This window comes from Solanum tuberosum, unplaced genomic scaffold (genome assembly GCF_000226075.1).
Source record: "Solanum tuberosum cultivar DM 1-3 516 R44 unplaced genomic scaffold, SolTub_3.0 scf00004, whole genome shotgun sequence".
Taxonomy (NCBI): Eukaryota; Viridiplantae; Streptophyta; class Magnoliopsida; order Solanales; family Solanaceae; genus Solanum; species Solanum tuberosum.
Window position 1 is genome coordinate 708,537 of NW_006238930.1, and position 17,718 is coordinate 726,254.

At 29.9% G+C, this 17,718-nt stretch overlaps 1 protein-coding gene across 1 annotated transcript; it reads right to left on the bottom strand.

The window, feature by feature from the left end:
- Positions 1-5,060: 5,060 nt before the first annotated feature.
- Positions 5,061-7,025, bottom strand: LOC102582225 (E3 ubiquitin-protein ligase RNF185-like). The gene is made up of 2 exons (XM_006338214.2): positions 6,859-7,025; positions 5,061-5,986 (listed from the first exon to the last, which is right to left on the bottom strand). Exon 2 carries the CDS (start codon positions 5,930-5,932, stop codon positions 5,270-5,272), a length of 663 nt encoding a protein of 220 aa, XP_006338276.1. The 5' UTR covers positions 5,933-5,986; positions 6,859-7,025; the 3' UTR covers positions 5,061-5,269.
- Between the last annotated feature and the right edge of the window lie 10,693 nt (positions 7,026-17,718).

The window sequence follows — 17,718 nt, forward strand, 5'->3', positions numbered from 1 at the left end:
GTTATTTAAATTTATTATACCATCTTTTTATAAAAATAAAATTACTTTTAAACAATATATATTTGAGTAATTGACAAATGTAAATTATATAAAAGATGGTGTCAAATTAAAAAAAAAATGTAAGTTACAAAAATAAAAATGAAAAATGAAAAAAATGAAAAGAACGAATTGAAGATAAAATTACCAATAAAATAAAATAATCATTTTTCTTTTGCCTATAGAAGGTACTACATCGCCACTCCTCCACAAATCAATTTTATACAAATTATAAAAATCAATGAGTTTACCAAATAAAATTCATACGATATCAAAATGAATTCATTCATCAAATTATCTAAGGATCAACAAAATAAAAGTATTTTTATTTATAATTTCTTTGTTATATGATATACCAACACATAGTTGATAAAGTTGTGAAGTATAATGTCTACAAATTTTAGTCTTTAAGTGCTTATTAATATTTTTAATGTATACTAACACATAGTATTGATAAATTTGTGAAGTATAATGTCTACAAATTTTAGGCTTTAAGTGTTTACTAATTTTTTTAAGTATTCAATTAAATATTTTATTTTTTATTATATAATATTGTATACAAAGTACTTATCAAGTTTGTGAAGTATACTTTTTGAAAATTTAATCGTCATTAATATATTTATATGCATCTAACCCTAGGTTTCTTTTATTTGAGTTTTATATTATAAAACATGAAATAAACTAAAAAAGGAAATAAATAATACAATCTAGTTTCTTTTTCATTTTAGTTTTTTCTTTCTTTTTCCTAACACGTTAATTATGCGCCTTTTTATTTATAAGTTTTATTTTCAAAGTTTTCTCTCAAAATAGAAGTCATTTTCTTTCATATTCTACTTTATTTCTTATTATTTTTATACAAAAATGATTGTGTCAATTACTACTACTTCATTTATTTATACACTTTAATATGAAAATTAAACTATCTTTATTTCATAACTTTCATAATTTTTTATGATCATAACTCCTAAATTATATTAATAGTCATGTTTATAATATATATATTACCTTAAAAGCATGAACACCTAACTTGAATGTTAAATTACTAAAATATCCCTAACTTAGGTTGTGACTTTTTCAATGAGTCGTGACTTTTTCGATAAGTTGTGACTTTTCTGATAAGTTGTGACTTTTTTCGAAGGGTTGTGGTTTTTCGATGAGTTGTGACTTCTCCAATAAGTTGTGACTTTTCCAAGCAATATTATATATATGGAACAAAATAAATAAATCATTCTTTGGATTTAAATTTTAGTTTGACAATATTATATATATGGAACAATGTAAGACATAAATGGAACAAAATAAGACTTATATATGGAACAATATAAATGAATCATTCTTTGTATATTAAATTTAAATTTGACAATATTATATATATATATATATATATATATATATATTTTCTTGACATCTTTATTTTTCTTATCCCTCTTTATTTGTTTTCATTTTTCTTTCTCTCCCGTAGTACTTTATATATTTTCTTTTTGTCTTCTCTTAATGTTAAGCAAAATCCCTCAATATCAATTTTTTCTTGAAATATTGTCACTTTTTTGTCACGTTAATCAAAATCCATCAATATTAATTTTTTCTTGAAATATTGTCACTTTTTTGTCATACAAATTCAAAATATTCCAATGAAAAAAGAAGAAGAGGACAAAAGAAGAAAAATAACAATATTCATATAAGGGTTTGAGTTGAAAATTATACCTGTCAAATTAGTCGTAGATTCAGACTAAAACTTCTTCAAAAGTTTCAATTCTTGCATCTTCTCTTCTTCTTGCTTTACTCCCGGCAAATTTCAAATGCTTAGCAGTAGCCCGGTGATGCCTTTTGTTATATCACGTAAATGGTGTTTGGTATCTTGAAAGGTGATCAATGAAGAGTTATTTTGATCCAACAATACTACAAAAATGCAAGATAGTAGTAGTGATCATGCATTGAGATTATAAAATAATCTTGAATTGCTATGGTCTTTTCTCTTGAATCCATTTTTTCTATTCTACCTACTTTTGCAAATTTATGTTGCATAAAAATTCATATTGATTTATGAAAAAACTAACATGGTGAATATATTTTGTTTATAACTTTATATAGTTGTTTTATCATTTTAATGGTACAGAAACCTTTCAAATTCTATAATCAAATAATGCGAAATTATTATATTGTAACTGAAAAAATAAAAATAAAGAGTTTTTTCTTATTATAAATGGTAAGGATTGATTTTAACATTGATATCTTTTTGTAAAGTTTTTTAATAAGTAAAAACGTTTGGACAATTGTCTACAACAATGTTCTTTTATTCTTTAGTCTTTATTGATGAATTAAGAGAGGTCATAAATCATTCTTGATTACTACATGACTTGATTATGTATTTATTGTATGAGTCTTTTATTAGTCTATTTTATTAATAAATTGGGTATAAAAATGAATTAAAAAATGTTTTAAAAAGAAAGAAAAAAAAGATAAGTAGGAATGGTGGCCATTGAGGCATGCCACATAAGCGGCTGAAGATCCTCCTTTATATATATATATATATATATATATATATATATATATATATATATATATATATATATATATATATATATATATATATATATATATATATATATATATATATATATATATATATATATATATATATATATATATATATATATATATATATATATATATATATATATATATATATATATATATATATATATATATATATATATATATATATATATATATATATATATATATATATATATATATATATATATATATATATATATATATATATATATATATATATATATATATATATATATATATATATATATATATATATATATATATATATATATATATATATATATATATATATATATATATATATATATATATATATATATATATATATATATATATATATATATATATATATATATATATATATATATATATATATATATATATATATATATATATATATATATATATATATATATATATATATATATATATATATATATATATATATATATATATATATATATATATATATATATATATATATATATATATATATATATATATATATATATATATATATATATATATATATATATATATATATATATATATATATATATATATATATATATATATATATATATATATATATATATATATATATATATATATATATATATATATATATATATATATATATATATATATATATATATATATATATATATATATATATATATATATATATATATATATATATATATATATATATATATATATATATATATATAGATTGATTGATTAATAGAAAGATATTTAATATAGGAAATGTTGAAACAAATTTGACATCAATTTTAGTCAAAATAAAAGGTTAATTTGATTACCTAAACATAGTGAGTAGGAAATAGTAAATGTTACGATATGTTTTGTTTTCACTTTGGCACGTAGTTCGTTACTTTTTTCCTTTGCTTCCTTAATTTTCGGGTTCTGCAAATGTCACTGTTCAGAGCTTTTTAATTCAGCTATGAATCCCCAATATTGTTGAAGAAAGAAAATCACAGTGAAACCAGAAACTCAAAAGGTAAATGATAGATGTATTGTTTAGAAACTATGGATCACTTGTCATTTACTTATTGGTTTGCATGTTCCTTAAAAATTTATGTGTTCTCATTATCATGCTCGTAGTTATTATCTTTTAACATATTAGATGTTAATCTTTCTTCAATAAATAAAAAAGAGCGTTACTCTAACCCATCACAATAGGTATTTCTCACTTAGATTCTTTATGCTAATTAATTAGTAGTAATGCTTATTACTTTCAAGAATAATAAAATAGGAAGAATGTACTCAACAATATGTTGATTTTCTAAGATAAACCATTATGGATCATTTATTTTTTAATCTATGGTCGGTCCTAAGGGAGGGAGTATCTTTGGCAGATAAAAATGTCATAATTTCTTAGTTATAGAGCTTTTTTAGTTGGTTGGTAAAGTAAAAGTGGAGAATCACTTCCTACCAAACATTCAAACTTTAGCTTGTAAATGGAGAGGGCCTCATTTAATTTGTGAAGCATTAGTCAACAAAATATTAAAAGCATTAGTCAAATATATATGTGAATTCCCTGTTGCATTTTAATGCAGATGGACCTACTTGTGATCCCAATTCCCTTTCAAAAAATCTTTCATTGCCCAATTTCTTGTCTTATTTACTTTTTCTCCGACAGCAATGCAATATTTGAAAAGTAACTAACTAATCTATGATCCAATTACAAATTGTTTTCTTTTAACTGAGAAAAGCACTCAAAGACTAGAGATTATTAACAATAGAAGACCTCAGAGTCATTAAAATGGGGAAGTGGACTTAGATAAGAATGATTGACTTAATACAATTTAGATCTGTGTTAACAAAGGTATAGTGAACACATAAGAAAAGAATGTTTGAATAGCATGTTACCAATCAAAGGAGCCAAATAACTAGACTAGTAACATCACATTTAACAATCAATGAGCTAAATAACTATACATCCCAACGTGAAAACATCCACTGGAATGATTTAGAAGCAACCACAACCTACAAATTCTGATGTCCTAACAATCTTCACCATTATAACTACTACCTTACAATAAGCAGTTTAATAAAAGGGATCCAACAATGAGACGTGACGGACAAAGTCATGAGGATACCTTTCAACCACGGAAATTCTCCTCATCACAGGACTGTGAGACTGATTGGATCTACTGTAGACACTGTTCACAAGGTAGGCTAAAATACAAGATAGGCACTGCAAACGAGCAAAAGAACATTTCAAAGAGGTAATAGAATAGTTCCTCCAAACTGTCATACAGAACTCATTAAAGATGAAACTGAACTATCTGGAAACAGGACAAGGACTTGCCACCTGATCATATTAGTCCAACTATATTATCTGATCTTCTCAATGGAATGTTAAGCCATTACATAAGCCATCAAGAGCATGTGTTACTTTGGTATCCTTACCCAACAGGAGGTGCAAAAACAGCGAGCTAGAACCACTTTAAGTATTCAAAATATACACATTACACAGATATATAAACTGGTTACATTAAAGTAACAGAGTGCCCACATCTATAAATCACCAAAGTTAGTAGTAACTTCAAGGTGAGTGCAGAATTAACATATCCACATGCACAAAATCTGACAGCCAACATTAGCATCAGGGATAGACTGAATCCATTCTTTAGCCTAACAAATAAATGAGCACAAGAAAACCAACAAGTAAGAACATTAACTTGAGATTGCTATCTGCTTGTCCTTGGGCTGTGTCTTGAGCGTTACGAACATGTGGCCCATGATACGCAGGAGTATATCCAAAAGGGTGATTTGATGCGGTAGGATATGCTGTCGGACCAGGAATTCCATGAAACTGGAAGCTGAGTAATGAAGGGAGCAATCCACCAAAACCAGCAGACATTGTAAAGTTACCAAATCTAGCAGTTGCTGTTGGAAACAATCCTCCCATGTGCCCAAATCCATGATTAGGAAAATGATTTGGTTCAGGTTGAGGAGCAGTTTCAGGTCGTTGTCCTGCAGGTCTATTAGGAATTTCAAGGCCGGGGATTGGTTTTGATCTGGGATCAGTAGAAGTCCTTCCTCTTCCATAAAGTGGAACTAATTTCTCCTCTTGAATAAGTGCCTTACAGACAGGACATTCATGGCACTGTGAGTGAAGACGTAACCATCTATACAGGCATGGCCAACAGTAAAGGTGACCACAGAGTGTCACAATGGGATCTTGAGCCAATTCAAAACATATGTTGCATTCAAAATCACCAGCATCATTGTTCCCATCTCCGGAGGAAAAAGAAGAGCTTTCAAATGCCCTGGTAGTTGAGTCCTGCATCTCACTCAGTTTTATTTGAATTGGAAACTTCAAAAGTTTGCAAACACCCAAAACCTGACAAATACAAGTATTAAGGGTTGGTCAAAATGAATGAAAGCAGATGCGAGAGACATACCAACTCTCCATTTAAATACACCTCAAACAGTGTGTTTGGTATGGCAGAAAATGATTCCCCATGAATACGTCAAATAATTGAAAAGGTTCATACCAAGTATACATTATTTCGACTACAAGGACGTAATGACTTCCATCACGACATTTTCCTCTACGAATATATTTTTACTTAGATTCTTACATAGTATCTTTTCTTTCAACTAAAACAAGCTAAACGTTCATTCTAAAACCCTTAGATTAAAAGTATCAACAAGACACTCTCCTAATAAGCTACATTCCACCTTGTATTGCCATATTTCACAAGTATATATAGAAACAAAAGACAAGAAAATGATATCTCAACCACAGGACAAAAAGTTTAATGCTATAACCTCTTGTTCATATAGTAGATCTAACTGATTTTGCATAAGCAAAACATCTTTCCAAAAGGAAAACTACGCACAAAATATAATATAAGATGAAAACCATCACGAAACGAAAACCTCAAATCTGATCAAACCTTATGTCACGACAACACAACCAATAACTAATTCCCAATACCAAACTTCTTGAAACCGTCTATATCAATCTTATGTTTATTTCACAAATTGGGGCCCAAATCATGCAAATTATTTGCCTTTAACGCCTCAATTATTACATATACAACAACAAGGTAAAAACTAAAATCTCCACAATCTTGATTCTGAGAATTCAAGATTTCTATCAAGAAAAGGTTTTCGATTTACATAAAAACAGAATAGATCAGAAAAAATCAAATTACATGCAAATTGAAAAAATTAAAACGAAGAAGCATCTAGGATGTATGAACGTACCGATTCAGAAGAAAAGCAAGGGGATTCAAAGGCAATTAATGGATCGATGCTAAAAGGAGGTAATTGAGCCTTCAATTATTAGTATTGAACAAGTATTGACTCAAAGAATCTAGGGCTTTTCACCCTGTCTCCCAGAGTTGTTACCTAAATTCATCTCTAATTTCAGTTATACCCGGGAGAAGGTCAAGTGGATACCCGTCATTGCCTTTTTATTGGGCCGTTTATGTTTTATGAAGAGGATGTTGGATTAATAGGCCCATAACAAAAGGAACAGAGGCCCAACCTTAATATTCTGTGGATAGGGCTTGTTTTTGGGTTGATTTGATTTGGTCCATCATAAGGTTGGTCAAAATTGATGTAATTCGAAGAGAAAATTTACTAAATTATGTATTTAAAAGTTTTTATTACTTATTACTAGTCTTAATCAGATTTTCTAGTTTTTATAAGTAAATCAAAATCTACTAAATTAATTTTAAAAACGAAAAAATGTAATTAATAATTTTTAAACTCATTAATAAATCAATTTTGTTTTTCATAAATAAAGAGTTTTAAACTGATAGAATATCAATCTCATAATTTTCTCTTAATTAGTCAACATTCTTTTTATAAATTTCTCCTACATTTTTGCCTCCTCATTATGTCTTCTTTTAAAATTCATAAATCTTATTATACATACCTTTATTCTCTAGTTTATTTTCTAAAATTCCATTACTTGATTGAATTCACTCCATTAAGTAAATCAATTACTCCCTCTGTCCCATTTTATATGAGGTAGTTTGACTCGGCACGGAGTTTAAGAAAGAAAGGAAGACTTTTAAAACTTGTGGTCCAAAATGAATGATAGAAATTTGTGTGGCTGTAAATCATTTCATTAAGGATAAAATAGACATTTCATAGTTAAATTGTTACTTAATATGGAAATGTGTCATTCTTTTTGGGACTGACTAAAAAGGAAAGTGAGTCATATAAAATGGGACAGAGGGAGTAGTATTTATCATATTTTCTACACAAATTGTATACTAAAACATGTTTGTATAAATTTTGTTTTGAAAAAATATGTAAAACAATTTATATATTGTATTTTATACACAAATCATACACTGATATATGTTTGTATATAACGTGGTTATAAAAAATAAATAAGTAAACCAGTTTGTATACCATATTATTTTGTGATTCCATACAATATATAGTTGCACAAAATTAATTTTCATACATACGTCAGTACTAAAAATATTTTCTATTACTAAACTCTACAGTACACACATCTTAACTTGGTGGAGAATTGAGCAAGACTGGATTGAAAAAGATCACACTCCTTCGTCATTTATCTAAATAAGAACTTGAGAAATGGAAACAATAAAAAATGAAGAGAAAACAAATCCATCAATATTGCGTATTAGAACCATGAGGAATTCGATGGAATAGAACCGCCTTCAAAGAAGTAGATATAAAAGTAAGCTCAGAACTTGATTCTCCTATATGATTGATAATAATGGTAGTCTAACAGAGCATAACAACAAGAGAGTTTAGTAGAAATTGTCAAAAGTAAACATTTTGAGTTGAGGAAAAGAAATTGTGAGGCATCAAAGGGTTAAAATGTGTCCTAATGAACCCCTGGGCCATTGAAAGTGAAGATTAATATATAAAAGTTCAACTGATCTCATGTGTTTGAAATAAAAATATTTAAATAATGGAGTCACTTATAAGGTAATATACTATGACTAGAGCTTTCAAAATGGGTATGGCCCAATAGGCCGGCCCAACTCAACCTTTGAATTAAATGAGGTTATGATTAATTTTTTCAGCCCATTTAGGAATGAGGCTTTTTAGCTCAGTCTCATTTGGTCCGCTGGCCTCATAGGCCCAACCCGCAAGCCTCCGAGGTCAGCCCGCGGGCTGTAAATTTTAAAAATATTTATCATATATATTTTAAATAGTGTTTTACTTGTTAAGATTTTGTTAATAGATATTTTTAAAATATCAATATAATATCAAGACTATATTTTTTTATATATATTTTACATTTAAGGGTCATTAGCCTACTAAATTTTCTTATTAACCCAAGTCCATCAATCGATTATAACTATGAATCTTTGACTTCGGATCCAAAAGGACAAAAAAAATTGCCAAAATTTTCAAAAGAGCCCATCATATTTTTTTAAAACCAAAAGGGCAAAATCGTTTCTGCCAAAGCGATTTCCCTCTGACACATATTAACGTTGTTTACTCCGTTAAAAAAAAAATCGTTGTCAGGACAGCGATTTTTGTCCAATTTTGTTTTCACTAAAATCGCTGGTACAGCAGCAATTTGGCAGCTTTTTTTGAAAATCAAGGCAGCATTTTCCTTAATTTTTATTTTATTTTTTTGAAAATTTTTTCTTAATTTTTTTTTAAAAGTTTTATAAATTTTTTTTTTTAAATCGTTGACAAGCAACCTGATTCCATCCAAAATTTTGGACTTGACGTAGAAATCATCAAAATGAGGCACAAACTGTAATGGGTGTCGAATTAGGCTATCTTTTCAGTGATTTTTGTTAAAAAAATTATTTTTTAATAAAAACGCTACCTTATTTTCAAAACGAAAAAAAAATTAAGAGCAACGATTTTTTTAAAAATAAAAAATTGAAGAAAAACGAATTTTAAAAAAAGATAAAAATTTAACTAAAACGCTACCAAAGCAGCGATTTTCAGCCATTTGGCAGCTTTTTTATAAAAAATAAAATATATCTTGAAATCGCTACCTTGGCAGTGATTTTGGTTGAAATTTTTTTTTTTAAAAAATTCTGTCAACTAGTCAACATCTTAACGAAGTAAACGGCGTTAATATGTGTCAAAGGAAAATCGCTCCAGCAGGAGCGATTTTGCCCATTTGGTTTTTAAAAAAATATGATGTGCCCTTTTGAAATTTTTGACAATTTTTTTTGCACTTTTGGCTCTAGACTCCTCTTTTACTTTTGTTTTTATGCCTAATTTTTTCACTTCTCCTTTATTATTTTGTTTATGAAAATGGTGATCATGTAATGTTTTTTGCTCGGATGAAACTTATGAATGTTGTATCTTGGCTATTATGTATTTGTTTTGTAAATATTTACTGAAGTATGTGTAGTTCATCAATGTTTGTATTCTTTTTAAGAGGAAAATGTTGTCCGTTTTTAGGTTGAAAGGTCAATCCGTCCAATCTGTGGCCCGCTTAGGGATGGTTTGGGCTGTTATTTTATAGGCCTTTTAATTAAAAAGGTCAGCCCATCCCAACCCATTTAACTCTCTAACCCATTAGGGTTGGATTGGATCAGTCCATTTTGACAGCTCTAACTAGGATATAAAAACTTTCTATGGTGTAGTAACCAACTTGGCATAATATATAGGAAAAAATTAGTTAGAATAACAAACATATAGTTTAAGAAAATTGTAAGTCACGGCTAGAGTTTCCTAAATTCTTACTATTCGTCTGAGTTGTATAAATCTAGAATTTGTATAATTCCATTTCTGATTAATAGTATAAATTTTGAATTTTGTATATGCTTACCCTAGCTATTTGTATATGATTTATGAAAAATTCATACTAATAAATTACCATGTTTGTATATTGGCAAGCGAAATATACAAACGAAGTTCTGAAAAATTGCTAAATATATAAATACAAAATTTATATATACTTACCCTAATTGAATATTTGCAAGCGAAATATACAAACCGCAGTCTTCATATCAAACAAAACTATAGTTATGGGGTGCAATTATCGAAACTATAGCTATAAAACCTTATTATACCTATTATATTTGTTATTTCTGAAATTTTCTCTACTATATACCCACCAGAAAAATAAAGTCTTTGAAAAGACTAAGTACTCATGGTTATGATATTCGACAAATCAATTAGGGGACGATAACCAAAAAATATAAGTATTCTTATAAGATGTAAAACCATATCTTAAAAGAGAAATATTTAAAACATATTTAAATTCAACGCAAATTATTTGTTTCGTCTTTAAACTATTAACAGCCTTAAAACACTTTTTTGCTTGATTAACTAAATTTAAATACAACCCTGATCTTATAACATGAGTGAAATACACGCATAAATTTTCGCCAAGTTTAGAAATTTGAGACCATTTGTTATGTCATGTGGCAGATCAAAGTTTATACAAGTTTAATTAATCAAATAAAATAAACTTTTTTAAGACCGTCAACTGTTCTAAATTAAAATTAATAATTTGCGTAAAAAAATGGATTTTTAAAATCTTCTAGAGTAAAAAATCCACTTTCTCCCACTTTGTTTATATTGGCAGCAAAAGTCATGTCTTGATCCCTAAATGCTATCATGCAGAAGAAGGAATTTAAACGATTTGGCATGCCTAGGGGAAGCCTCAAGTTAAATCACATGGCCTTTGCAGATGACATGATTATCATGTGCAAAGCAGATATAGGAACAATAAAGCTGATTAGTGATACTCTTAGAAAATATGAAGAGATATCAGGGCAGAAGGTGAATAAAAATAAAAGTGCTATTTATTACATCATAAAGTGTCAGGAGGGGAAGCAGGTGTGACTGAAGTGGCAAATGGAATTTTGAGAAAAGAATTTCCTTTCAATTACCTAGGCTGTCCCGTTTTTTATAAAAGGAAACAAAAGGCATATTACCAACCTTTAATTCAAAGAATATGGGCGAAAATTCAAGGCTGGAAGGGCAGACTTTCGTCATATGGAGGATGGGCGATCCTGATAAAACATGTTTTGCAAAGCACTCCAATTCATTGCTTGTCAATCATGAATTCCATTATTAATGTACTAACCCAAATAGAAAAAATGTTGGCTCAATTTTTTTGGAGTAGTTGTATTGGAGACACTGGAGTAAATGGAGAAAATTATGTTTACCTTAGATAGAGGGTGGACTGTTTTTTAGACAAATGAAGGATATATCCATGGCTCTTTTTTGCAAGTTATGGTAGAATTTTAGAACTAAGAAATCTATTTGGAGTGATTATATAAAAAATAAATACTGCAAGAGGAATCATCCTAATGTAGTAATGTGGAAGATAGGCTAGAGAAATAGTAGAACATCATATCTTGTGGCAAATAAGGAGAGGATCTTCATCACTATGGCATGATAATTGGACTGGGCTGGGAGATCTTCATACAATCACAGGGGAAGATTTTGAATGAGATAACAAATATGAGAATATAGAAGATATTACCAATGTGGGTGAATGGAATGAGGAAGTTGTTAAGGAGATATTTCCAACTGAACTGGCAGAGCATATTATGTAACATTAAACCATCCCGAAGGAGAAATGAGAATGATAAACCATGTTGGATGTCAGAAACAAGGGGAATTTTTTCAATCAAGTCAGCCTGGGATTACATTAGACAAAAAGAAGAGCCTAATCGAATATATAAAAGGATATGAATCAAGGGTATACCTTTCAAAATAGCCTTTCTAATGTGGAGACTTTGGAAGTTTATGATACCAGTGGATGACAGATTAAGGAGATGGGGCATTGCAGGCCCATCCAGGTGTTGGTGTTGTGTACAACCTGATTAAGAGGCACTGTCACATGTGTTCTTGAGATCAAATATTGCTAACATGACATGGTCCTACTTTTCTTCTTTTGCAGGTATCAATATAAAAAGAATATCTTTAAGGGAAAACATCATGAAATGGTGGGGAGCATAATGAAGGACTGATATAAAATTGTATTATAGAGAATTACCATGCTTTATTACATGGGAATTATGGAGAAGAAGGAATAAGAACAAGCATGAAGGGAAGGGCATATCACTATAAAAAATCATTCATAATGTTACCAGAAACATGTATATGTTGATTAAGGTAAAAAGACCCCACATGAATGTACCAGGAAGGTGGACAGATATGCTAGAGGGATTGGAGAAGAATAGGACAATCATGAAGACCATAGTGGTTAAGTGGGAATACCCTTCTAAGGGTTGAGTTAAATACAATACGAATGGAGCGTCTAGAGGAAATCCAGGAGTAAGTTCCTATGCTGTCTATTTAAGGAATGAAAAATAAGATATCTTATATGCAGAAGGAGCAACTATCGAGAGTACTACAAGTATAGTGGCAGAAGCTAAAACGGTCCTAGAAGTAAGCAAACACAATAAGCAGCAGAACCACAACCAAGTTATCATGCAAACATATTCGATGCTAATGAACAAAGTGCTAACAAGAGAGTGGGCAATACCGTGGAACATAGCAGATACAGTTGAGGAAATAAAAGCATGTCTTAAAGGAAAAATAACTTAATTTCCAATATATAATAAGGAGAGGAAATCAGTTAGTGGTTTACTTAGCAAATAAGGCCAATGAATAAGGTAATTGCATATACACAAGTTTTCAAAGCATGGATGTAAGAGGAAGGAGAATAATTAACAGTTACAAATTAAACATCCCATATTTGAGAGTATCACCATAGATGGGAGAATGGGGAAGGGATGGCTCAGCAACACATATATAACATTTGCACTGAAACAATAAGACGATAAAAATGTGAAATGCTTTATAGCCGAGGCTATTCCAGCCAGCAAAATGAAATCGGCAAAAAGTGGGATCTAAGGGCAGATGGGAAGTGTAAACCTGGAAGACATCTTAAACACTGTCTAGAGGACTCCCGTAAACTGAGTGTCAGGTAAATCAATGTTTACAGAACCTTTGCGAGTTGAATTAATCTAACGCTTCTCAGCCTAATCAGTTAATATTCACTCTAATTCTCTCAAACTTAAAGTGCTATCGATAATGGACTTCGCTTAATTTGATATGGTGTTAAAGACCTCTTCTCTCGAACTCCAACTTTAACTCCAATTCGTTAACGTAGTTTACCTTTTTCCTAACAGATGCTTTACTCTCTAACAAACACCAGATACAAGCCCGTCTAAAGCGTACACTCAATAAACTAAAATGATAATGAAAGCTGTAAACTACAAGTTGTAAACAAAGATTGCCTTTTACTCGTTTTACGGAATTGCAACGAGAATGTCGTCATAGATCTCACACACCCAGTCATGATATTTAGCCACTCATGTTTTTACGTAAATAATTAGTATTGGATAATGAAAACATGTTAAGAAATACTTACGAAAATAATTGGTAAATTAACAACCACTTGATAATCTGATAATTGAAATCCAAACTTCAAACTGATACAAAAAAATCTGAATCCCCGATCTAAAGCTAAAAGTAGTACTCCGTTCTTCGTCGTAAAACGTCAGATCATGAATAATCAATAATAATTCAAAAATGACCTAAAGTAATTCAAAATATAATGTTTTAAATGAGTCCTAATCGAATTAAGACTGAGTTGTCGAGCCTTTTCACGGCCACTACCACGACCCGTCAAGGGCTTCACGGTTCGTGAAACCCTCTGTGGTCTTGCCTTGAGCTTCTCAATAGTGAGTCTTCAGACTTGGTCACTAGAAAATGCACCACGAGAGCTATTACGGTCCGTAGTGAGGACCATGGCACGTGAAGCCGCCCGTGGGCTTCACTTGGGAGTTTCAACTTTCTTTTACTTCTTTCTTGCTTTCATACTGGTTCAGCTTCACGGTAGGTACCACGATCCGTGGTGTGGACTACGACCCGTAGAACCCTCAATGGTCTTCACTTGTTATTCTTGCTCTTCATCTGCTTAAGGCCTAGCCACTGCCTCACTTTCACGAGGTCAACCACGGACCGTAATGAAGTTAACGGTCCGTGAAGTTGGCCGTGAACTTTACTTGGTCGGCATCAGGTCTGCTTATTTTTATTCTTTTCTATACAATTCAGATTCTGCCTACACATTTAATAAACCTGTCAAATAATCCAAAATTTCACTTAATTCCAGTGTTAGTTCACAGTTGCTAAGCATCAAATGTGCCTCGATTTCGCGGCACATCAGAGGCGGATTGAAGCTGCATTTCAATCAAGCACCACCTGCAAATCAGACGATATAAGACAGTAAACATTGATGAAAGAAAAATCGGAAACTGTTTGGAAAACAAACCTTGGCGTAAGAGGTCATCCGTCAAACTGAATCCAACATACATGGGGAATCATCCCCATCACCAGGGAACACAACTACATAAGGGGAGATGTAAGAACAAGGAGTTTAGAAGCAAAAAAAGAGCGAGATGAATAGTATCCAGAGCAGGAGGAGACGCAGATGGTGGTTCAACCACGACGGGAGCATTGCAGTTGGGTGGAATCGAAGAGATGATGAAAATGACAATTAGGAAACCTAAGCTAATGGAAAGTGATGAGTTGCGAGAAATACAAGGACAATGTCCGAAATAGGCCTTTTTCTTTACTACTTGCTTTATTATTAGTATAACTTACATAAATCACATAGTGTAAGACCTAAATTGCACTTTATCCCTACTTTTTTTCAATTTACAAAAATTCCTCAAAATCAATGATATCTGGATACATAGCAAATATGTCGGATACATTAAATTTGATACATTAAAACAAATCTAGTTAAACTTTTAAAGGAAAGAGAATATTAAAACAAATTCAGTTACACTTTTAAAAGAAAGAGAATATACAAATGAATGTGAGTTCCCCAAATTACGCTAATCTAATTGATTTTAAAAAAAAAAAACTAAATAACAAAAAGTTTCAAACAATTTCAATGAATATGAAAAAAATAAAATAAAATAAAAAATCATTAACTAAATAAACCAACATCACAAATATAGTAAAAAGAAACCCCAAAAAAATGAAATTAACAATAGAGATAGAGTTACTAGCATTGAAGCATTTTTTTCTGATTGGATATGGTCACTTCATTTGTTGTTTTCATGAAGCTTGGAACTCGTTGGTATGAGATCTGGTTGAGTAGCTTCGCCGGAGTTAGAGTTTGTATTTCGCTAAAACACCTGAAAATTAGCAACTCATAAAGGTGAGGGGAAGAGGAAAAACGTTGGTGGTCTCTAGTTGCTTGTGCCGGTGGAGCTCGTTTTTGTAGCTAATTGGGTCTTGTTCGGTGGTGATTTTGGAGTTGAATCGGAGGTCATCTGTGGTGGCATTTGGTGATTTTGTTTGGCTAAAAAAATCACCCTTTCAATCTCTCCTAAATCTTAACTAATTCAATCAAATCAAAATTCAAATTTTCTACTCTCAATTCTTTTCCAAATCCGCTCAGCTTCAATTCAAAATTCAAATTTTCTCCTCTCAATTTTATTCCAAATCCGTCTAGCTTCAAACTATTCAAGTTTTCTTCTTTCAATTCTCACCCAAATTGTAATAGATTAATAAATTTTGAAAACAATAGCTAATACATGATGAATACATTCAGAAATTTGGAAAAGCAAGGTGAGTTATGAACTATACATAAGTGATGGATTTTAAATTTCTTCTCCAGTTCATCGAAGATCCTTTCAATTTTGCTAACAAGATATTGCTGCATCTTTCAGATTTTTTCTATAACAATTGTTATTCACCGTATCGTCACTCAAAAAAGATCTATATATCCTATATCCTAATCAAAGTCGGAGGCTGAGTCAAAGTCGATTATACCGAAACTATTTTCGTGATGGATGGATTTATCAATATATTACTATTTATGTATCTTGTTTAAATTGATAAGTGTTGTATTTCAACTAGATACATTAAAAAAATTGTTGCCCATAAGATGTTAGGTTTGAAATCGATACATTATTGTTTGGTAATTGTTATATATCAAATACATTTAATATAATTCTGAATTTACGTATCATGCTTAAAAAACTAGTGCATGATACATTATTATTTATGTAACTTATTTTGTTTGAGAGCAGATCCCATATGTATCAGAAATTTGTAGATGAAAAGGCTGATACATGATAAATGATAAATGATACATTTGGTAGAGTTTTTGTATCAAGTATCAATACTAATTAAGGTTATGTATCAAAACTAATATTTGAACACGATACATTGTGCATGATAGAACTGTAATGTATCATAATGTTGAAACGAAGACATTATACATTAGTTTAAGAAACAAAATCAACCAGATGCATTAAAAATCTGAACTTATATGTATAAGAAAAGATAAACAACCAAAAAATCGAAAAAAATACAACAATCTAATCAACGGAAAGCAACGATGATGTATCCTTCTCGGACTAATTGGGTAAGCCCAATACTGAAAGATCGAACCAATGGAATGAAGTGTTTCAAGACCGCCATTAGAAATTTCTAGAACCATTCCAAATGCACTCTAAGAAGAACTATTTGCGTTAGCAACATTTTCCACCCCTTTTCTAGTAAAGAGTCCGGGAGTAACAAATTCAATAATCTTTTAAGATGAAAAAACTAAAAAAAAGTTTAAAGAAAATAAAAATTGAAGTGATGGAAAGAAATCTACCTCTTGAATAAATTGAAATCATTAATTGGAAAGAGAAAAGATTTGAAATTCAAAAATGGATTAATATAGATAACTGTGGAGAGATTTGTGGCTTGAAAAAGATAAGAAAATCATGGGTATGAAATTTCAAATTAATGTATCCGGAAAAGGAGATGATGAGAGCAAAAAAGGGAATTGTTGATATTTTTTGAAATGGTAAGAAAAATAAGAATATATAATAATAAATGATGTGTAGTTATGTAATTTTTCCTTATTAATTCTTGTCTGTTTGGACTTGGGCATTAGGCCCAATGATGTAACTCTTTCTTTATATCATGAAACTGAAAAGTTAACTAAAAGAAAAAATAATTATTATCGTAAATTAATTAAAAATAGTCATAATAGAAAAAGTGCAAAAAGGGACTTCGATATCCAACCTATATAGATGAGTCCTAGGCCTAGTACTATATATAATAGCACAAAATTTTATAAAAAGCCGTCATTTTCCACCGAACATTTCACTCAAAGCCTCATAA

What these genes read in the sequence shown, in the direction of transcription:
- LOC102582225 (XM_006338214.2), bottom strand. Translation starts at nt 5,932, where the DNA reads ATGCAGGACTCAACTACCAGGGCATTTGAAAGCTCTTCTTTTTCCTCC.